Below are 24,341 nucleotides of genomic sequence, written 5' to 3' on the forward strand. Positions count from 1 at the left end.
AGACAACATTATCTCTGGCAATAACCTGTTACAGTCTGCACAGGGAGGTGTGAGATCTGTATTGTGGCGCCTCCTATGGGTTTTGTAATGTATCTGTATGCTCACGGGCCGAACTAGCTAAATTAACGAAAACATGGGGATATTTTGCCAGATACATTCTCCACAGGGAAATTGTCAGACATGCAGGTGTCCACTTTCCAGGGCAAGCATCCAGGCATTGTAACTCCCGAGGCATGCTGGCAGTTGTAAATGCCTTTGATAAGGCTTGTTTTTTATTGAGGTGAGGAGCAGTCTGAGACTGGCACGGAGGACAGGCGCTTATCAGCGCAGAGATAGTTCAAATCAAACACTTGTCCTTCATTCTGGAAGAATGGCGTCAGGGCTGCATTCTTCGGTCTTTGGAGAACAAGACCCCGAAGGTGCTACATTTGCTCTGAGACGTGTGACACAGTGGCCATCGCTGTCACCTGAGGAATGTCCTCGCAACAAGTTGTTGACATGCTTTATTGCTTTCACACTGCTTTTAATACACCCCAGCCAATGTCTAATTTCTCTACTTTCAGCTTGTTACACTGTTTATACTGTGTTGGAAAAACAGAAACAGTTGATAGTAACAGCAATCACAACTGGAACATTTTCTAGTGAGGATGTTTATTGCACAGTTCAACCAAGTATCAAATTATTGTCATGAACTTACTATGCAACTGTAATTATCGTGGTATATTTCTTTGTCATATTCAATTTCCCCCGAACAATATCACTTATTAAGCACAATGATATATAGTAAGCTGCAGCATCTCTCCTCTCTGCTACCAGGGTCATTGAACTCTAGAGTGGGATATACCATCCTCTCTGACTCTGTGTGTGACGGGCACAACTCTTATTGGCCTTGATCTACTGTGCATGTCACAAAGGTTCACATGAGTCAACATTCATATGGGCACCAGGCCCGGTCGGTGACATCGCCGCCTCGTGACAGCATGTCGAACTCCCAAAACGGCACATTCTCCATGGACTTGGAGAATGTGTACAGTATCACTTACAGTAAGCCAATATCAAATCACATTTTATTTGTCATTTGCGCCGAATACAACAGGTGTAGTAGACCTTACTGTGGAATGCTTACTTACAAGCCCTTAACCAACAATACTGTTTTAAGACAATATAGTTAAGAAAATATTTACTAAATAAACTGAAGTAAAAAAAATCACTTGGTGTCAGCACCCAGAAGCCACCTATATTTCTCGTTTTATTGTCTCCAATTCAAAAATACTGCCATAAAAGCAGAGTTCAAGGCCAAGGAGAGGCCTTCCTCTTTGTCGTCTCCAGGTTGCTGAACTGTGATAACCTACAGGTATTCTACAATAGTTGTGTCTAGGGCAAGACAGTAGTAACAAGGAACTCAGAAAGCATTTGATAGTTTATGACTTAGTCACATTTACAATGGATTTTCACGGCATTGCATGACATATGTTGTTATGTTTTACACAGAGCGTCCTTATGGAAAATAAGGTTATGATTCATGGATTCAAATAACTTTATGGATTATTAGAAATATGCCAATCTGTAATAGTTGTTTTATTATACAGTAAGCAACCTATTGTTTCAAAGTCTACGTTGGAGGGACAAATCCTGTAAAATATGACCATCTCATTCAAGATTGCTCAGGGTTCTGGGTAGGGATTAGGGTGCAGCCTAAAAGCCTAAGTGGGGTACTCTTCTCATCTCAATTTCTGCACTGATCTGAAACACCTAGACAGTTGAGTGCAAATCAGCAGGTGGCCCCCTCAGTACAAAGGAATGAGAAATGATGAGACGACACAACCCTGGTAGCAGTACTGCACACCATCCATACTGGATCTAATCCAGGCAAATACCTACAGTGGCTTGCGAAAGTATTCAACCCCCTTGGCATTTTTCCTATGTTGTTGCATTACAACCTGGAATTAAAATGGATTCTTGGAGGGTTTGTATCATTTGATTTACACAACATGCAAAATATTTTTTATTGCGAAACAAACAAGAAATAAGACAAAATACTGAAAAATTGAGCATGCATAACTATTCACCCCCCCAAAGTCAATACTTTGTAGAGCCACCTTTGGCAGCAATTACAGCTGCAAGTCTCTTGGGGCATGCCTCTATAAGCTTGGCACATCTAGCCACTGGGATTTTTGCCCATTCTTCAAGGCAAAACTGCTCTAGCTCCTTCAAGTTGGATGGGTTCCGCTGGTTTACAGCAATCTTTAAGTCATACCACAGATTCTCAATTGGATCGAGGTCTGGGCTTTGACTAGGCCGTTCCAAGACATTTAAATGTTTCCCCTTAAACCACTCGAGTGTTGCTTTAGCAGTATGCTTAGGGTCATTGTCCTGCTGGAAGGTGAACCTCCGTCCCAGTCTCAAATCTCTGGAAGACTGAAACAGGTTTCCCTCAAGAATTTCCCTGTATTTATCATCGTCCATCATTCCTTCAATTCTGACCAGTTTCCCAGTCCCTGTCGATGAAAAACATCCCCACAGCATGACGCTGCCACCACCATGTCTCACTGTGGGGAGGTGTTGGGTTTGCGCCAGACATAGCGTTATCCTTGATAGCCAAAAAGCTCAATTTTAGTCTCAACTGACCAGAGTACATTCTTCCATATGTTCGGGGAGTCTCCCACATGCCTTTTGGTGAACACCAAACGTGTTTGCTTATTTTGTTCTTTAAGCAATGGCTTTTTTCTATCCACTCTTCCGTAAAGCCCAGCTCTGTGGAGTGTACGGCTTAAAGTGGTCCTATGGACAGATACTCCAATCTCCGCTGTGGAGCTTTGCAGCTCCTTCAGGGTTACCTTTGGTCTCTTTGTTGCCTCTTTGATTAATCTCCTCCTTGCCTGGTCCGTGAGTTTTGGTGGGTGGCCCTCTCTTAGCAGGTTTGTTGTGGTGCCATTTTCATTTTTTAATTATGGATTTAATGGTGCTCCGTGGTATGTTCAAAGTTTTATTTTATTTTTTATAACCCAACCCTGATCTGTACTTCTCCACAACTTTGTCCTTGACCTGTTTGGAGAGCTCCTTGGTCTTCACGATGCCGTTTGCTTGGTGGTGCTGCTTGTTTAGGGATGTTGCAGACTCTGGGGCCTTTCGGAACAGGTGTATATATACTGAGATCATGTGACAGATCATGTGACATTTAGATTGCACACAGGTGGACTTTATTTAACTTCTGAAGGTAATTGGTTGCACCAAATCTTATTTAGGGTCTTCATAGCAAAGAGGGTGAATACATACGCACGCACCACTTTTCCATTTAAACAGTTTTTGAATTTTTTGAAACAAGTGTTTTTTTAAATTTCACTTCACCGATTTGGACTATTTTGTGTATGTCCATTACATGAAATCCAAATAAAAATCAATTTAAATTGCAGGTTGTAATACAACAAAATAGGAAAAATGCCAAGGGGGATGAATAGTTTTGCAAGGCACTGTAAATGCAGGTATTATGGGTTATGTGTTATTACATGTATTACTAACTATGGGAACAACATTTTAGCACCCTCTAGTGTTCTTCTAGGAGAAGCATGGTCAGCCTTTCATGCAGTGTTTTTTAAATTATTACTTGCAATGGGTTTACATCAAAATGTACATCAAGCCGTCATAGTTAAAAATCAATAACCATTTGCATTTCTACTTGCAATTATATCATGCTTCTTTGAGATAACTAATCAAAGGACCAAAGAGCAAATGTTGGTTTGTTGCGTGAAATCTATTTATTGATGATGACGAGGCATCCTGCAAGGAAGACGGGCAGAGTTTCAGTCAGTGTCCAACATAGTCAACCCTTCCTCTCTCAGTAAAGACAGCTAGGTACAAATGACTAATGAACCTAATGAAAAATTGGAGACGGGGGCTGCGTTTCTAACCATCCATGTCACATAATTTTGACTGTGATGAATTAAGCAAAATTACTGGAAAAGTAAACAGTGTATTCAATGCACGGGTATCATTTATCATCTCCTGACCTGATAGACTACGGTATCAATTAAGGCACATGCATTAATCCAGTTTCAAACTTCACCAACGAACAGGGATGTGACATGGCTACGGTGATTAATCACTGACCAATGTTAACTGACACATTGTGTGTCTGTCTGGAGTGATGCTCCCACTTGTGGGCTGTATACAATTGCCATTGAAATAGAGCAGTGGAATACAGGGACAGTGCAAAAAAAGTCTAGGGTCGAAGAAGGTGAATTACAGTGACAAGTAGTGCATGTTTGAGATCAACTACATCGCAGTCAGACTGTGCAGAACACTGATCGACAAATCACCTTGCATCCCAAATCTACACACTATTAGATTGTGATTCTGCCTCCCTCGCCTTGCTGGAACTGAGCCTCTGCTCACAGGTGTGCTCATTTGATGCCTGTTGTTGAGCATCTCAATTGTCTAAAAAGTAGGCAAGTTTCCTTTCTGCCATCTCATTTCTTCCATGTTTAATGATGTGTAAGAATGTAGGTCTACAAGTGAAAGCCTGGTAATCAACCTCCATATTTTACCCAGGCTATCATGTCTTGGGGGGAAGATTTTCGAGTTCCCAGTTGTTTTGAATCTTGGTCAGTGCTGTCTGTGATACTTCGGATGTCCCCACCATAATGGCGCGTTCATGTGCTAGTCGGAACTAGGAAACTCTGAAATGTCCGACTTGCTAACTGGTTGTAGTTATACACGTGCTGCGTTCAACGATTCAGCAAGTCGGACATTTCTGAGTTTCCTAGTTCCGACTAGCATTGAACGCGGCATTAAACACAAATCCATCATCATTCTTTTTTTTAAAGTTTTTTAATCTCAGAAAAACCAGTATACATACAAGACGTATACAAACAGACAATGATAACATATGCTAGGCTAGGGGGTACAACAACTGACAGATTATACAAAGATTAAAATATACACACGTATTGATTGTTATAACAGCTTTCTTATTAGAAGAACGTAGAATGGTCTTAATGTACTGCTCGAATTCCTTATAGAAAACAAGGAAGAGTGTTTTTTTATTAGTGAATTTACATTTATGAATATGAAGTTTTCCCATTAGCACAATTTGATTCATGAGGTATAATTATTTTTCTTTATCCTTATTATATTTAAGGAAACCGAGCAGCACATTATCCCATAAAAAAACAAAAGTCATCAAGAATATTAACAATTATAAAACTATGAATATCTTGCCATAATTTCTTTACATGTAGACAATGCCAAAATAAATGCAAAACTATTTCTGGATGCTCAGCACAAAAAGTACAGTTAATGTTAGTCTTTTTTGAGTTTCTTCAGGTAATGATTCACAGGGTAATACTTATGGGTCATTCTGAAAGAGACCTCTTTGACCTTGTTAACAAGCAGGTATTTGTCTGGTAATAACCAGACTTTTTTCCAACAGATATTATTGACAAATGTATTCCAGTAAGTTGTGACATAAGGAATGGATACAATATCCCTTTGAAATAAAGCACGTATAAATCTGTTGTTCTGATGGAGCAAGGAGAAATGCATTTTTCCTATTGGAGAGTCAACTGGATTAAGCGAGGGTATGTCAAGAAGGTGAGGTCTGGTTACACCTCTAAACAACATGAGAGTTCCAGATAGAATAGCATCAAAGACTATGGCAAACTCTCTAGGTGTAACAAGGATATTGTAATGAGATTTTAAAAATCCTCATAATTGAGTAACAAACCTTCTGCATTACAAAGTTGACTCACCAGCAGGATATGATTAGTAAACCAGTTCTTAAAAAATAAAGACTTGTTTCTATACAAAATATCCATATTGTTCCAAATGAAATACCTATGCGGGGGAAATTATTTATATATTAACGACCACGCTAAGAATTCTTGTCTATGAACAGCAGATAATTTTGTAGGAACCTTATAAATGTTATTGTTACAAAGTAACATAAAAATGAAGCCACCAAAACGGGAGAAGATATAACGACGGATGAAATTTCAAATTGAAGTGTCCATCATCCATCTAAATCGGAACTTTCCGAGTTGTCCTGAACACCGCATCAGCTTGCTAGAGTGACGTATGGTACGTGCTACGGTACGCCACTTGTGACCAAGAGGGAAAAGCGCGGACATTGAGAATACTGGGGAAATTGTAGGTAAGCTGTTAAAACTACCATCATATTGATTACTTAAATACGGGTCTGTAATTCCTAAAGCATTATGGATATTTAAAATGTATGTACAGCAACTGTTTAGCTTATAAACACATGTATTTCAAAGGTCGACATTAGCTTCCTTTTTGGGCCTCTGTGCTGCCGTCGTTTTTAGGGCTTAAGAGCAAACAAGTCCCACCTCTATGCCGCACTCATTGGACGACAGTGAAAATACTCTTATCTGATAGGACTGGCTTCACGTAACTCACATTTCTGGCTCTTGTGTATTTTCATGAATATTTTGAACATATTGGTATCGGAATGATGGTTGACACAAATATGAACCAGTCGGAATGAAATAGCTACATCCAAACCGACCTTGACACTAATTTCCCAAAAGTCGAATATTACTTGATACCCTTGTTCTCAAATTAGAAGAAATAAGTTTGGAAGGATGACCCATATATTGAGAAGTTTTGCATCGCGCCGTACCTAAGGTTACTTTAGCTACTTTTGGCAGCACTCTGGCATTGGTAGCAACTAGCCAGTTGCAGTGTGATAGCCGACCAACAGTGTCGTTAAATTGCAGAACGTCGACCTTAACTATCTCGTACATGCATAACTACCCGACCAACCATGCTAGCTAGCTAGTTAGACCCTCGTGGCTCTAACTGGCTAACGCTAGCTAATGCTAAGCTAGTTAGCTAAGGAGTTACTATGTAGGAAAGCTGGACTCCCAGTTGCAAGAGCCTAGCTCTGCTTAACACTCTCCGCTCTGTCCAGGGCAACGTAGAGACGGACTGAAAAACGAGTCTTTTAGCAGGAAAATAAAGTTTGAATTCGTGCAATTATATGTGAGATGTATCCGGTTGGCTGTCAAGTGATTAGCACAGTTCGTCAGATAATTGTACTCCCTAATTATTTTACTTTAGTCCATATACTGTATTTTCTCACTCCAGTAACCATCTGACTTTCTTCAAGTCTTTATATTATACTGAACCAAAACATAAACGCAACATGTTAAGTGCTGGTTTCATGAGCTGACAAGAGATCCCAGAAATGTTCCATACACACAAAAAGCTTATTCCTCAAAAATGTGCACACATTTGTTTACATCCCTGTTAGTGAGCATTTCACCCGTTGTCAAGATAATCCATCCATCTGACAGGTGTGGCATATCACAAGCTGATTAAACAGCATGATCATTACACAGGTGCCTTGTGCGGGACAATAAAAGGCCACTAAAATGAGCAGTTTTGTCACAACACAATGCCACAGATGTCTCAAGTTTTAAGGGAGTGCGCAATTGGCATGCTGACTGCAGGAATGTCCACCATAGCTGTTGCCAGATAATTACATGTTAATCTCTCTACCATAAGCCACCTCCAATGTAGTTTTAGAGAATTTGGTAGCATGTCCAACCGGATTCACAATCGCAGACCACGTGTAACCACGCCAGCCCAGGACCTCCACATCCGGCTTCTTAACCTGTGGTAGGGGCGGGTGCAGAGGAGTATTTATGTCTGTAATATAGCTCTTTTGAGGGGAAAACCGAATTCTGATTTGCTGGGCCTGGCTCTCAAGTGGGTGGGCCTATGCCCAACCATGGCTGCTCCCCTGCCCAGTCATGTGAAATCCATAGGTTAGGGCCTAATTTCTTTATTTATATTGACTTATTTCCTTATATGAACTGCAACTCAGCAAAATCTTTGAAATTGTTGCATGTTGCGTTTATATTTTTTGTTATTACCATGTAATCTCTCGTTAATTTGGACACTATCTTGAGATAAATCAATACTTTGAAGACATGTCCTGGCAAGGCACGTGAGAGAGTTGCTAGACTGGCTACTGGAGCAGGTGGGAAGAGGTTCAGGTCAGGTTTAGTTAATTTAGATTTTTTTTAAATAAATCATTGCCTGCTTTTAAAGCAAACTTGACTACACATATACTTCATTTGACGTATTATCTAAATGTTTGAGGAGAGTAGTCATAAAATTTGATGGGGAACAAAATGAGTTCATGTAATGTCATGGTGGGGATTATATTTTTGGCATCAGGTTGAAAAAGATATTGCACAGCAATGAGATTTTGACCAAAATTCTCACAAGCGATTGGCACCCCATCCAGAGGGATGGTGCCTAAAATGTAGACTACAGTAGATAGGTCACAAGAAGGGAGAGTGAAATATCTAAGCTGGCTAAATTCTTCTTAGGAGATTCATCTGTGTCAACCATCAGCTGTACTAAGTCTATTGTATAATGTTTATAAATTAGGATTCTTTGAAGTTAAATATATTTAAAGGGGAGAGGTAAATATAATCTAGGCCTAATTAATTGTAACCTATTTAAATTTATGCTACTGACCACTCACTGCCTTTCCCTGTTTTAAAAATGTATATTTTTTTAATCAAATGTAACATCACATGCATGCAACGTCAACCACCTTATTACTGAACAGTTTCATTCTAAAATCACTAGATGGCGACTGATACCTACATTTGGCCGACTTCGTTTTTGAACACGCAGAATGATCTCTGAGTAAGTAGCCTACTCCATCTATACAATTTGAAACACAGTTTTGTTATATGAAACACAGTATTGTTATGTTATATTTATTTTGTTCAGCTAATTTCACAGTCAATTATATGAGGATTGCCCATCTTAAATTTTACTTTACAGGAACAGGATCATAACTTAATTGATTGCTGGAACAGAGTCCAATTTCCTCTTCTCATGTAAAGGCATCAGGAGTTGTCTAACATGGACAGAGAATTAAGGTCAGGGAAGGAGATTAATGAGGACAAGGTGCCTCATCATAGGGACACAGGAAGTGTCTCCACAGAGGAAATGGAGAGTGGAGGAATTCCTCCCCTAGCAAAGAGGCCCAGGCCTGATGATGTCACAGCTGACAGCACAGGAGAGATTGAGGAGGACACCGGCGGTAAGGTGGCTGATGGGAAGGAGTCAGACCAGCCGCCTCGGGTTGAGGTGAACATTACCCCGGAGACAGGTTACGGCTGTGCCTGTCCCATCTGTGGCTTTGTGGCCAAAACTCCAACTGCCTTGAAGATTCACTCCAAGAGGAAGCACACCGGTAGAGGAAAGACCCGGGGTGTGAGCTCAGCTGAGGTACTTGTTGAAATAGATGGCTCCACAACCGGAGCAACAGCACAGACTTCAAATTACAAGACAGGTGGAGACACTGAGGAGAAAGTGAGCAGCAGTGAGAGACAGCAGGATGCCACAGAGAGTCAGAGTCAGGGCACAGAGGCAGGGGGTTCTGAGGGGGAGGTGACTACAATAATAGCCAAAGAGGAAATTGCTGAGAAACAAGGGACAGGGAGAGATACTTTTGATATGAAGGTGACTACAATAGCTACAGAGGAGATTGCAGAGGAGGAGCAAGAAAAGACCCCCGGTAAGAAGATAGTAGGTAAACGGGGCCCCAAGCCCAAGACCATACATGCTTGTAGCTACTGTGGTCACGAGTTTAGGGACAAGCCAAGCCTAGATACACACATCAAGAGACGCCACACCAAAGAGATGAATTACTTCTGTGAATTCTGCTTGTACGCCTGTGTGGCAAAGTGCGACTACGAAAAGCACTGTCTTAGTAACAAGCACAACAAACGAGTCGCGGAAAGCAGGGAATCCTCTGGCCTCTCGTCACCCATGGACAAGAAGACAGCCGAGCAGGCTCAAATCTTTGCCTCCACGACGACTCAGACCCGGGCGTCCAGGCGTGCGCTCGGTGCCAGGTTCCAGCTGCAGTGCGGGAGTTGCGAATTCAGGGTCAGCAACTCTGCTTTGCTGGAGAGCCACGCTCGGCTAAAGCGCCATGGCGAGCATCGCTTCCTCTGTAACGTCTGCCGCTACTACACCGCTACATCCGAGTGGATGGACACACATGTGTCCTCGGAGAGCCACCGGCGTGTGGCTGAGGAGAAAAACACAGGGTCCTCCTTTGAGGAGTGCGTTGAGAAGGTGAGCAAAGATTCGATCGGTGACGACATGCTGACAGATGACGTGGCAGTAGGGGTCATCGGACATGATGGAGAGCTGCAACCTGATGTTAATGAGGAAGCTATTGAGGCTGCGAAAGTCGTGTTGGAGAACATGGAAGAGCACACGGACGAGAAAAGCCCCCTCAAGAGGAGGAGAGGCAGGCCAAAGGGGCCTGCTGCAACTACATGTGAATACTGTGGCCTTCTCGCCTCCAATAGTACCAATCTAAATGTGCATATTCGTCGTAAGCACAGCCGGCAGTACAGCTTCACCTGCAGGCTTTGTTCTTACAACTGTGTGACGAAAGGCGACATGGACCGACACTGTGTCACAAAGAAGCACCTTAAACGCGTGGAGGATGCTAGCAGGGATGGCCAAGTGGACCTGGATACATCAGTGCAGGTCGTGAGTAAAGAGTCAGGCTCTCAGGCCAGCGAGGGTGAGGCTATACATCGGAATAGTCCAGTCAGAGCAGGGTCCAAAGGAGAGGAGGGGGCCACGGACAAAACAGGGGAGCTGTCACAAGACGACGTCAAAGCACAAGTGAGCAGCCCGAAAAAGAGCAAGTACGACTTGGTCAACTCCTGCAGCCATTGCAGCTTCGTAGCTCATTCGATTCCCTCCCTCGACCTCCACGTGAAGAGGAGACACACCCGGGACTTTGAGTTTGTGTGCCTGGCGTGCAGCTACTACGCGGTCACGCGTCGAGAGATGTCTCGCCACGCCTCCACGGACAAGCATAAGCAGAAGAGTGAGGTCTACCTAGAGAACCTGGAGAGCTTTGTGGCGGAAGACCTGGCACAGCCAGAGGAGGAGGCCATGGAGCTGGGGAACAGAGCTGACCCTGATGCTGACAACATTGCTCACACTGAGGAGCCCTCCCCCTCAGTGCCCCCTGACACAGACATAGAGCAGCCCACAGGCACAACTACAGACCAGCCTAACAGTATAGACACAGACCAACCCACAGACACAGATACAGACCAACCCACAGAGACAGAGCAGCCCAACTACACAGACACAGACCAGCCCCCTATCATCGATACAGAACAACCCACAGATACAGACCAACCCACAGACACAGACCAGCCCAACTACACAGACACAGACCAGCCCCCTATCATCGATACAGAACAACTCACACATACAGACCAACCCACAGACACAGACCAGCCCAATGACACAGACACAGACCAGCCCCCTATCATCGATACAGAACAACCCACAGACACAGATACAGATCAACCCACAGAGACAGAGCAGCCCAACTACACAGACACAGACCAGCCCCCTATCATCGATACATACCAACCCACAGAGACAGAGCAGCCCAACAACACAGACACAGACCAGCCCCCTATCACCGATACAGACCAGCCCACAGACACAGAGCATATTACCACTAACCCCACACAGACTTCTGACGTTTTGAGCAATGAGCATGCAGCCCCAATAGTGGAAGTTAGTGGCACTGTTGTTGAGGAAAACACAGAGATCCAGGTGGCTGGTGAGGCGTCCTGTGGTGGCTCGGAACAAACCAGCAACGAAGCTCCAGGTACGTTTGAGCCTCAGGAGGCACCAGCAGAAATCACCATTACACCGCCCGAGGAAGGCCAGAAGGAAGGGGCCGAGCCCGAGGCGGAACCAGAGCTATTCTGTTCAGACGACGACGTTGAGATGGCTGATGAGAAACCTGACATCTCTTCCCCAGAGAAACAGCTCACCAGGGCGCTGCCGTTTGACGCTTGCATCATACCTCTCAAGTCCTTGACTGAAGCCGAGCTGGCTTTGCATGAAGAACGCATGGCTCACTCTGTTGAGGGCCACTCTGGCCTGGCCGGGGCGGGCAGTTTTCAGAAGATCAAAAGAACCAAACCTGTAGGGGCTTCAGGTCTGTCCAAGGGGTTAACTCCCAACCCCCGCATCCGCTGCGAGGACTGCGGCTTCGTGGCGGACGGCATGAGCGGCCTCAATGTGCACATCTCCATGAAGCACCCGTCCAAGGAGAAGCACTTCCACTGCATGCTGTGCGGCAAGTCCTTCTACACGGAGAGCAACCTGCACCAGCACCTGACCAGCGCCGCCCACCTGCGCAACGAGCAGGCCAGCATCGAGGAGCTTCCGGAGGGCGGCGCCACCTTCAAGTGCGTGAAGTGCACGGACCCGTTCGAGACGGAGCAGGAGCTGTTCGTGCACATCAAGGAGAAGCACGAGGAGCTGTTGCGCGAGGTCAACAAGTACGTCCTGGAGGACACGGAGCAGATCAACCGCGAGCGCGAGGAGAACCAGGGCAGCGTGTGCAAGCACTGCGGCAAGGTGTGCAAGAGCAGCAACTCCATGGCCTTCCTGGCGCACATCCGCACACACACGGGTACGTTGTCTCCCAAAACACTTATTTGAAAACCTTCACTGCTATTGTTTTTTTAATGATACATACTTTGTTTTTTTATGAGTTATTAAGTCATTGATAGCTGCGTCACTAATATTCATAGGTGTTATTATACAGTGTATACACCACTTAGAATTGACCAGCATTGTCAATCATTACATGTGTTGGACATCAGGTTTTGAGATACTGTAGTCTAGCCTATATAGCGGTATCAGGGCCAGGCCAGGTATCAGAGGAGAGGCATGGTTCATGTAGTGATGGGAGCTTAAGCCATGCGTTGGAGGAATGGAGAAGGTAAAGACTGAGCTGCAGGAGATGCTAATGGACCACGGATTGGGATTCCCTGTGCACCGCCTGGTCAAAGACATGTGCGACTCATAATTGATGTGTCCATTACCAAGACTCGGTTGTAATTATAGTCAATAAGTCTCTGTAAATGTGTTAAAGCTTTGGCTAAAAGCATTGGAGACCCAAAGAGAGGTGGGCTAATAATTTAAAATAATCAATGCAGGCGTATTCAAAGCCCTTCATTTCCTGTGTGTGTGTGTGTGTGTGTGTGTGTGTGTGTGTGTGTGTGTGTGTGTGTGTGTGTGTGTGTGTGTGTGTGTGTGTGTGTGTGTGTGTGTGTGTGTGTGTGTGTGTGTGTGTGTGTGTGTGTGTGTGTGTGTGTGTGTGTGTGTGTGTGTGTGTGTGTGTGTGTGTAACTTGTGTCTGTATGTGTCAGCCTACATGGTGAGCTGATTATCCTCAATCCATTAAGATTTATCTTGTCATTTATAATGCAAATCAGGGTTCGGCTGGTCAGGTCTATGACTAGGGAATGTCTGGCGGGTTAAGAATAGAGGGCGCTCCATTACTCTTCCTTGACCATGTGTATTAATTGCTTTTAAAATCAGCTTAATGTAGGAATGAGAAGTGAGGGCGCCATCAATAAATGCCCTTCTCTGCTTCCTCCGGTCCGTCCCCCTTTCAGCCCAAACTTTAATGGGACTTTAATTAGAGTACAGGCACAGCTCTATGGTCGTTCTGGGTGTATTATGTGTCTCTCTGTGTGTGTGTGTGTGTGTCTGAGGTTGTGTGTGTGTGTGTGTGTGTGTGTGTGTCTGTGTCTCTCTCTGTGTGTGTGGAGTGACTGACTAATGGCCGAGGAGGGTTAAGATGTGTGGACCGTCTCGGAGAGTTGACGGGGGGGTTGCCATGTGCAGAGTCAATGAGAGTGCTGCCACGAGGCACTATGGTAGTCTGGTCATGTGGGTCAGAATGCTCAGATACTCAGGCTGCTGCTGCTGCTGCTTTCTCTAAGTGTGTGCCCTCACCCATCACCGAGACGACATGATTAGGCCTACTTCTGTTTGGGATGACCTCTCAACTTCTAATATGGGGGAAGAGTCGCCATGGTCTCACCATTGCAAACTGGTTCAGGTTGGCATGTGGTCTGTTTTGCTGGGGTACGTCCTACGGTTAATTAATTCAGAAAAATAAAAGCATACAAGTAGAGCAACTAACTGTCTTTACTTTGGCATTCCCCTCATGTCTCTGTGGCTCAACAAAACCACACTTTGTGGTTACGTGGCACGGGGAGACTCACACATGCTGTACAGTAAGACTGAATTGAAATTCTGTTTGTTGTACAGTCGAATAGTCTGAAAGGACAGACGACATCAACAAGAGAAGGATTATGAGGCCAAATGATCAACATTTAGATTTATCCTTTGTGTGATATTTTGTTGAATTTGTAATATCCGTTTATGAGCCTACTACAGTATTTCATATTGCCGTGTAAACAACTCCGTTACTCCGGTTCCAGCTGAGGGAAAGTGTTACTTAAGCAAATGAAAACAGTGACACTTTAAGAAGATGTGTTTATCAAAGTCAAGGGCACATTTGAAGGTCTCGATGTGAGTATTGCCGTTATTTTTTTAGGTGGCTTTTTCGATTGAATTTATCTCCTTCTTGATGAGTTTGCTCATTTCTGAGTTTGCTCGTTTTCTTTGCCTCTTTGCAGAATGCACCTATTTCTTAGCATTTTGACACCGTATACTAGTTATTATTATTGCTAAGTTCCCTCATTACATTGAGTTATTCTCTCTTTGTATGTGGTCATTTACCGTGTACACTTCTTCCAGTGCTGTGGAACAGGACTGTGGGGGTCCACAAGTGTTTGGACTGGGAGCACGTCCAGATCGTTTGAATTAAACCAAGATTTTTAATTTACTTGATTAATCGGCGAAATCAGGAGATGGTGGGAGGCTGCACGCATATTTGTCAATTTGTCCCCTGGGGAAAAAAAGACTTACATTTTGCCAATGAGGATGCAACTGGATTTGCATTTTGAGCTAAATTGGTCACTTTTTCACTTGAGAGAGCTGTCTGACCTTCTGAGGTCTGGGGTGGGTTGAAGTAATGGCCACACACACACATAATCACCACACACACTTGCCAAACATGCACACACACACTCTTTCTCTCTAACAAACAAACAAACAATCACACACACACACACACACACACACAATGAGTTTCTGAAGGTGTAAACAAAACTATTTGATTTGAAAATTCAACACGGGGAAAAAAATCTGTCCCTTTAAAAATGTTTTAAAACGGGATTTGCCGGGATTTTGGCAACGATGCCCTTTTAACTACTTCGCCAGAGTCAGATGAACTCGTGGGTACCATGTTTATGTCTCTGTGTCCAGTGTGAAGGAAGTTAGAGGTAGTTTTTGCAAGCTAATGCTAACTAGCGTTAACGCAATGACTGATCGTCTATGGGTATCTGCTAGCATTGCCAAAATCCTGAAGTATCCCTTCAGGGAGAGAGAGGGAGAGAGAGAGAGAGAGAGCAAGCGCATTGCGGGTCATTACCCATCTCATCTGGAATGTGAGGGAGCCACATTGCCCCTATGTGGTTGGCAATATTAATTTAACATGACACTGCATTGATGGTCAATTTCAGTTTCATGGAGGCTGTTTAAGTGGAGTGGTGGAGTATTAACATGATGAGACGTGAGAAGGGAGGGATGCCACATCTCTCTCCTCCTGCCATGTCTCATACTCACTCACACAGCCATCTGGCCAGATCCTCTCCCTCTGCGCCTGTCACTCGCTTCACCTCGGCTTGGGCGTGTGTGTGTGTTTGTTTTGGGGAGCGCATCATAGGGGTGTGTATCGATGCTAAATGAAGAGGCCCGATTCACCAGCGCTCATGTGTTAACGCCCCTCCCTCGCCTGTTTGCAGGCCTTGTTAGCACGCGCTTGCCTTTCAATCTTCGTTACCAGCTTAAAATTCAACTTGTCGTACTTCCAGCTCGCGGCAAGTGAACCGTGTATGAACAAATTAGTAATCTACACAAAGTGCTTAATCAAATCAGCGGCTGCCCCTGAAATAAATATTGCAATGAGTCTTGGGATATTCACTGGGAGAGCGGATTGCATAGCGAGTATATTATAGGAGGTTTCCAGTCAGATTAGTGTGTCATACTGGAGAACTGCTGCTTTAGTCTGTTTGCATGGGACCTGGCCCTAGTCTGTCTGCATGGGACCTGGCCCTAGTCTGTTTGCATGGGACCTGGCCCTAGTCTGTTTGCATGGGACCTGGCCCTAGTCTGTCTGCATGGGACCTGGCCCCTAGTCTGTCTGCATGGGACCTGGCCCCTAGTCTGTCTGCATGGGACCTGGCCCTAGTCTGTCTGCATGGGACCTGGCCCCTTGTCTGTCTGCATGGGACCTGGCCCCTTGTCTGTCTGCATGGGACCTGGCCCCTTGTCTGTCTGCATGGGACCTGGCCCTAGTCTGTCTGCATGGGACCTGGCCCCTTGTCTGTCTGCATGGGACCTGGCCCCTTGTCTGTCTGTATGGGACCTGGCCCCTTGTCTGTCTGCATGGGACCTGGCCCCTTGTCTGTCTGCATGGGGCCTGGCCCCTTGTCTGTCTGCATGGGACCTGGCCCCTTGTCTGTCTGCATGGGACCTGGCCCCTTGTCTGTCTGCATGGGACCTGGCCCCTTGTCTGTCTGCATGGGACCTGGCCCCTTGTCTGTCTGCATGGGACCTGGCCCCTTGTCTGTCTGCATGGGACCTGGCCCCTTGTCTGTCTGCATGGGACCTGGCCCCTTGTCTGTCTGCATGGGACCTGGCCCCTTGTCTGTCTGCATGGGACCTGGCCCCTTGTCTGTCTGCATGGGACCTGGCCCCTTGTCTGTCTGCATGGGACCTGGCCCCTTGTCTGTCTGCATGGGACCTGGCCCTAGTCTGTGCGGCATCATCCACATGAATGGCCCTTACTTGTAGTTGCATACATATCTTGTGTATATTTTATCTACACAAATAAATAACGGCTGGGGTTCAATTCATTTAGGAAAAATAGCACTGTCGTTGCAATCATGAGTTAACTTATGCTTAAATGTTATAACTAGGCTAACTGAAACAGCATTGGACTATTCTTTTGGGGGCATATTTACAATGCTACAGTACTATTCCGCGGCATGCTGCAGCGCTTTTTTGATTGAATAGGCCTTCCCCAGTCAGTGTGTTCTATTAGCCTAGGGGGTGGTGTCCCGTCTAGCCATCATGGGCGCTGACGATCCATAGCAGCCCCCTCTCTCGCTCTGCTGCTCTTAAATGACAAATGGCGGGCAGAGACTGTGCCACTCTCTCAAACGCCACTGCCACCCCACCCTCCCCATTTTATTAATGAGAATAATTAGAAGGATACCTCCCTGCAAAGCCAGGCAGAGTGATTAGCGCTTTTAATGATGGAACGTGGTAGTGAGTGCACACCAAATTGATTTACGTGTTCTGCCTGACCTTTGGTATCCAATTTACGCATCCAGAAGCAAAAGAAGGAAGAGTAGGTAAGAGAGAGAGGGAGAGAGTGACGGGGAAAGATGGAGAGGTGGAGATTGAAGGAGAGAAAAGCCATGTACTCACTGTAGGAGCTTGTGTTTTTTTTTTACAGTACCAGTCAAAAGTTTGGACACACCTACTCATTCAAGGGTTTTTCTTTATTTTTACTATTTTCTACAATGTAGAATAAGAGTGAAGACATCAAAACTATGAAATAACACATATGGAATCATGTAGTAACCAAAAGATATTTTAGATTTTAGATTCTTCAAAGTAGCCACCCTTTGCCTTCACGACAGCTTTGCACACTCTTGGCATTCTGTCAACTAGCTTATTTCATAGTTTTGATGTATGTCCTGGACTCAGGGTGTCTGGTTGTTTTACAGTCAATCTTGGGCAGTAAAGTAGTACAGTAGCAGTTAAGAATATTCCAAATTTCAACAACCTGACTAACAACACGAATTCACCACGGCATCGTTCAGTGTCACCATCTCTGCAATTGTGCAAAGATCTTTCAGTTTGAATGTTATTAAAGAATGTGCCTCCATGTTGCCCCCCCCCCCCCCCCCCGGCCTTATGGCTCTACTCTACCTTCACCCCTACATCTACAACCACTACTTTCGTTTTTATTAGACTGTTTATAGTAATTTGTGTATTTTTTCCCCAATAGATAAAGTAGGATAAATTGACTTCACTTATTGTTCTGCAGGATCGAAACCATTCAAGTGCAAAATCTGCAACTTTGCCACCGCACAGCTGGGTGACGCCAGGAACCATGTGAAGAGACATCTGGGCATGAGAGAGTACAAGTGCCACATCTGTGGGTGAGTACCACAGTCAGTGACTAGTCACTACCTTTTTAACTGGGGATGCCTGGGTTGTGTTCATTAAGTTAGAAAAAGAAAAAAGGTCAGAAACGGAATGAAACGGCAAGGTACTATCTGAACTTAAGACGAAACACTTGTTTTCCTTTTATGTTGCTACGGTCTTACTGGGTTTTTAAGTCATTTTTGCCATTTAGGTTGGATCACAAGAAGAAGATCGTCTTGCTCTGCCAACCATTATTTCCTCTCTTATTGTGATATGTTTCAATACAATCTGTCATATCTCATCATAGTCAACATTATAGCGCAGCAGCGCAGGGCTAGGCCTATAAACTCAAAGTACAATGCTTCTGCGTCTCTTTCGTACTGCATTTAGGCCGAGTTCAGTTCAGTTAGTTTCATTCCCATGCTTGATCTTCCTACAATCTGACTCTGTTCACATGGACATGTTGGACTGTTTCTGTGTAATTTGGAAATGTACCGAATAGCAGGATCTTCAGCTTGTACCACGTTCTCTGCGCCTACGTGATACATAGATGAAGACGGGTAGTTATTTAGTCTCCCTCAATGCTTCTGTGTAAACTGTTGTGTTTAAATGTGTTCCGTTTAGTTCGGTTGCTACGTTTTCTTTCTGCCACAGTCGAGTGGAATGAACATGTTTATTTGTCGCCGCCGTTCACAAACGTTTTACAGAAGGGAAAACAGATTTTGTTAAACACAGCTACCTCTAATGAGGAAAAAGACTCATGTTTCACAAGCCCTCCAGCGAAAACATTTTCCCCAAGTGCTATAAATGTGTTAGGGCTTTGACCAAGAGAATATGCACGCTCACACACGCACGCACACACTCGCACGCACACACGCACGCACGCACGCACGCACGCACGCACGCACACACACACACACACACACACACACACACACACACACACAGAACACAGTTCTCCAATGTGCCTGACTGCCTTTAAATGAGTCTACTAAATACAGCTTCTGGTTTCACAAATCATGCGGATGGAGGACCTATCTCCCGCCTGAGCCAGACATGGGTGACAAATCGGCCCTGTGTGTGTGTGTGTGTGTGTGTGCGCGCACGCACTCACTACTGACTGATCACCGGGGCAACTTTCCTCTTGACTAAAGAGCAGCAAACAAAGAACAGACCAGAAACACCCTCATTAAGGCCAAAGTAGACATACTCTCTCTTCCCAAAGTATCCAGATTAGATAATATAGGCCCACATATATGTTGCTAATCTGAATGCTGTTGCTAATGGTTGTTCGTGTCTCAGTTAATGCAATTTCCCTTTTTCGGTTTGGGCTGACCTAGAAAGTGAGATTACAATGTAGGCTGGCCATTAGGCATTCTGTTGCACACACTGGGTGAGGTGACATTTTGCGAAACAAAACCCTCTTTATCTAATGAAATCGTCTCTCATTATTACGATTTATCATCTTGATTACAATAGCTGAAGCGTTAATTTAAGTTCACTCGACCGAAGTTTCTGGAACTACAAAATTGAAATTCATACGTTGAGCAAAATGTGGTGGTTTTACACACAGAGATACAATTACTGGAACCTACCAAGCCCTTCAGACCATGGCAATTTGAATGGAACATTCATCAGTAATTCTATTTCTATGGTTCTACGTGACTTCCCTGCTTTGTGAGACAAGCCAATGTAACGTTAACCAGTAGTCTGTTCATTCATTTCCCATTACGATCACAGAGTGAGCTCATCCTGCTCTCGTTAGAATGTTGAGGAGGAGCACCAGCGTTGTTTAACTCAATCTAAACACGCGTGTGGTCTTTCTCCCTGCGCCATCGATTGGCGCTCCCACCGGTGAACTCTGTGGCTGCGAATATTACCTGCTTTTGACACTGTGCGCTAACGATTGAGACGCCCCCAAATGGATGCGGTGCCCCTCTGCTGTCCACCTCACTTTAGCTGAGCCGAGAGCCTCGGAGGGCTGCTCGTCTCCGCTGAGGACTCTGGGAAGTTGTTGATAGTTAAAGATCATATTGTTGTGGCATTTAATTAACAAATGCAAATCAAGGCCAGGACAGATAGGCACCTCTGACCCAGCTGCCAATCAAACGTGAGAAGGCTGTTCCGTGTAGGTAGGCTGTGTTGTGTGTACACCATGCCTTTACACTCTCTCTCGCTCCCTTTTTTTAGCTAACAGTTACTCTCTTTTCGGTTTGGGTTCCTTTTTCTTTCGTTGTGTCTTTCTTGTCCTTCAGAGTGACACGTCTCGTAGCTGATATCCTCTGCTTTTTACAGCAAGTTCATTTTTGGAGGGTATATTTTTCTTAATTGTATTTTTTTTTTGTTGCCTTTTTCTCCCCAATTTCGTGATATCCAATTGGTAGTTACAGTCTTGTCCCATCGCTGCAACTCCTGTACGGACTCGGGAGAGGCGAAGGTCGAGAGCCGTGCGTCCTCCGAAACATGAACCTGCCAAGCCGCACTGCTTCTTGACACAGCGCTTGCTTAACCCGGGAGCCAGCCGCACCAACGTGTCAGAGGAAACACTGTACAACTGGCAACCAAAGTCAGCCTGCCTGCGCCCGGGCCCACCATAAGGAGTCGCTAGAGAGCGATGGGACAAGGACATCCCGGCCGGCCAAACCCTCAACCTAACGCGCACGATGCTTGTGCACCGACTCATGAGTCTCCCGGTCACGGCCGGCTGCAACACAGCCGGGATTGAACCCGGGTCTGTAGTGACGCCTCAAGCACTCCGATGCAGTGCCTTAGAACCCTGCGCCACTCGGGAGGCCACTAATGTATTTTTTAACTGTCTTTTTAGCCATTTATGAATGTATTAATCAATAGTAAAGACCAAATAAAACATTTTCATCCCAAAAAATTACATCAACGGCTTAGACTTTTAAGAATTAAAATACTGAATCTTGCAGCAATGACATCTCCTAACTGATTGATGTAGTCCTAAGCTGGCCATAAAAACATAACCTGCAAAAACAGCAGAAAAACACAAATTGCCCCCCCTAGCACATACAGTACGGCAAGATTCCTCATACTGTATTTAATTGGAAAAAAAAGAATTTTACACACAAGGCTGTTTCTTGTCTTTTCTCTGTGTGTGGTGTGTGTCGGTCCACAGTGGGCCTAGGCCATTTAATGAGCACTCCCTTCCTCTCCTCCATCATGTTCTCTCCTCCCAAAAGGCTCTGGATTCAGCATTTCAGCATCCCTTACCCTCACCACTTCTCCCCCATCGCCCCACCGCTCTCGCCTCAACCTCCCCAAAGATGCCGTGGACGGCCAGTGCTGTTTGTAGGCGTTAAATTATGCATCAGTAGTCTAAACGCTGTGAAGCATTGGTTTAATATCTGGGGGCCAAGGCGTTGGAAGTATTAACAACATCCTGGATGGTCCTCCCATTGGACCTGGTTCTATCATATCGGCCAGACGGCCGCTATAGTTGGAGCTACCCGTCTACCAGCTCTAGTTTAAACTTTAACGGTTTCTCTCTTCATCTCCCAGAAAAGTTGTCCGTCTTTCCGGTATCTGAGAGTCCGCCCCCCCCCTCTCCCTCCGTTGACTTAGTAGCCGAGTCCGGAGTGAGTATATTTAGTCATAATTTCATGTTGGTGTCGTGTGATTCGAATGGAACAGGATAGGGTTGGCTCGTGTCAGGCTTTTGTGTCTCCCCGTCTGTGAGTGTGTCTCTGCTGGTCCCAGAATAGCCCCATCAGTTCAGTTCCGCCCTCCCCTCCCTTTCCCCGGCTCATCCTCTGTAGTATGCCTTAATGCCCAGGCCTGTACCAGTGTGTGTGCGTGTTTGCATGCGTGTGTGTGTGTGCGCGTGTGCATGCTCATGTGTGTGTGTGTGAGGCCCGGGCCTTGACAGGAGAGGAGCATCTTAGCGCTCTGCTTATCCAGAGAAAGCCGTCACTTAACTCAGCCCCTCCATTGTGTGTCCCCCACTACCACTCCCACCCCTCTTCCTCCCTGACGTGATACTCTTTAATCCTCAAACAGAATCTGGTTTTTAACTCTGACTATTTTTCTGTGTTTTTTTTCTTCTCTCCTCCATTTTAACGTTAATGGTCGTTGCAGATGAAGAAAGGGATCCCTATGAGGGCGATTACAACGTCACTCCCCCGATCTCTCCGCCGCCCCCGAAATAATTGTACATCATCGCTTCATAACGTGTCAGAGGGGTGTTGGTGGCGTGCAATTAAAACCGGCGAATATAATACAGGAAATTACGGCCTGTCAGGTCGGTGAACAACACAGTCGGTATTTGAGTTACACTTAATCATCATGTGCATTAGCGACTTCATCGGATTTCCACTCTGGTGTGAAGCGCTCTCTCTCACTGTTAAGGCTTTGGATTGTGTCTGAAAGTACAACACCCAGGCTATAGCTCTGGTCTTATGTGAGGAGATGACATTTGAAAGCTCATTGCCTTAGTAAATTATATAGGTTCGTGTGAACGAAAAGGATCACCCATCCATGTGCATGCGGAGCGAAATGGTATGCAAAAATACTGAATTCATTATCACACAACAGATGTAAACATTGAATATTTACTCCCAACAAGCCAGACACCACAAGCCGCGTTATGTTTGCATAATTCATTTGCAACCGCTAGAAAAAGTTCTAAATTGGCTTGTATCTTGATTGAATAGACATTTTTCCTCGCCTATTCTCAACTCGGGATTTTTTGTGTGCTTTTTAGGTCATGTTGTCCTGTGTATATGAAAAACAACTAATCCCCCCCCCCCCCATCAGAAACACACATGGCGTTTATTCACATTAAAAGAAGTATCAACGTTTACTGTTTTGGTACCCATCTTCACGATCACGTCAGTTAGCGTGCGCGATCCTTATCGACCAAAACAAACACATTTTGCTTTTGATTCGCTTAACTTTATTTAGTGCGGCATTATCGGAAATGAAATAAGTAACGCGAAAGGTCATTTGGAAAAGAATGCAGAAAGACTGGTCTGGAAAGGTTAAGTATGTGACAGAGCTGTTTGGATGATAACGAGGAGGGGTGCGTCTGCTTGGAGAGCTCGGGGTTCTGTTTCTGACTTCTTGTGTGCGCCGCGATCGCTCTTTATGACCGGGACAGGTTTACAGCCCGTTAGCCCGCCATAACACGATAAAGCACCCCATAATAGATTGGATGTGTTTAGTAGCCTTGGGCTGATGTTTGTAAAATTAATGTTTTCGCAGAAGGAACTCGCACACACACACACACACACACACACACACACACACACACACACACACACACACACACACACACACACACACACACACACACACACACACACACACACACACACACACACACACACACACACACACAAAAGCCATGACTGGACAGTATCTATAATAGTCGTATACAATATGTAACACAGTTTGCACATATTTCACAGTCAGTTTGCGTTAGATTCTTCCGTATATTCCACTGACCTATATGCTGGTATAAGGCATGCAGTTATTGAGGAAATATTCAATCAGAGCCATAATAATTTAATGAGCTTGGACCGTCCTAGACCTGTTAATCAAAACTAAGCAACGTTACTCTTAGTAATGTGACCCCAAACCTCTTTTCCAATACCAGATTTATGCTTCAAATGACACTTTGTGACAACTTTAGGGCAAAAGTGTTGTGTCGGTCTCATATTTGTGAGTATGTTTTTGTATTGGCTGAATGGGCCCAACTGAGCATCTCTTTTGTATCTAGCATACGTACTCTCTCGTTCTGAACTCATACGTCCTTTTAGGCCTTACTTCTTAATAAGATCCTCAGACAGTTAACAGTCAGGCTAGGTCCTGCTTGCTCTTTAGTGGCCTCAAAATGGGGGCTGAGGGGCTTTATGATCAAAACATTCCCCTTTTAATCAAACAAAAACAATCAAACAAAGCCAGACGCCATAAACGGAAGGATCAGTACTTTAACTAAAGCAGCTAACTCAGCACATACACTCTGGAGGGCTGGTTTGGTCATCACATCAGCAAAAGAGGCTGCATTGTCTCACTGGCTGAGTCTGGATGGGCCTGTTGGAGTCAATTGGCCTCGCTACACCGTACCCTGTTGTACAACGAAAACTTGCGTCGAAAGCTGTAATGGGTTATGATTATGATAGAGATTTATG

The 24,341-nt window shown here is 44.9% G+C and overlaps 1 protein-coding gene across 2 annotated transcripts in view; it reads left to right on the forward strand.

Moving 5' to 3' along the window:
- Positions 1-6,039: 6,039 nt before the first annotated feature.
- The window catches only part of LOC139573941 (zinc finger protein 407-like), a 168,180-nt gene continuing 149,878 nt past the window's right edge, over positions 6,040-24,341 (forward strand). Inside the window, exons 1-4 of one of the 2 annotated variants that reach the window (XM_071397944.1) lie at positions 6,040-6,148; positions 8,623-8,682; positions 8,824-12,520; positions 18,089-18,203. In XM_071397944.1, coding sequence (XP_071254045.1) covers positions 8,905-12,520; positions 18,089-18,203 — 3,731 coding nt within the window. In that variant the 5' untranslated portion in view covers positions 6,040-6,148; positions 8,623-8,682; positions 8,824-8,904. The remainder of the gene's footprint in view (positions 6,149-8,622; positions 8,683-8,823; positions 12,521-18,088; positions 18,204-24,341) is intronic. The other variant, XM_071397945.1, reaches the window with a different exon arrangement.

Source organism: Salvelinus alpinus, chromosome 4, assembly GCF_045679555.1.
Source record: "Salvelinus alpinus chromosome 4, SLU_Salpinus.1, whole genome shotgun sequence".
NCBI lineage: Eukaryota > Metazoa > Chordata > Actinopteri > Salmoniformes > Salmonidae > Salvelinus > Salvelinus alpinus.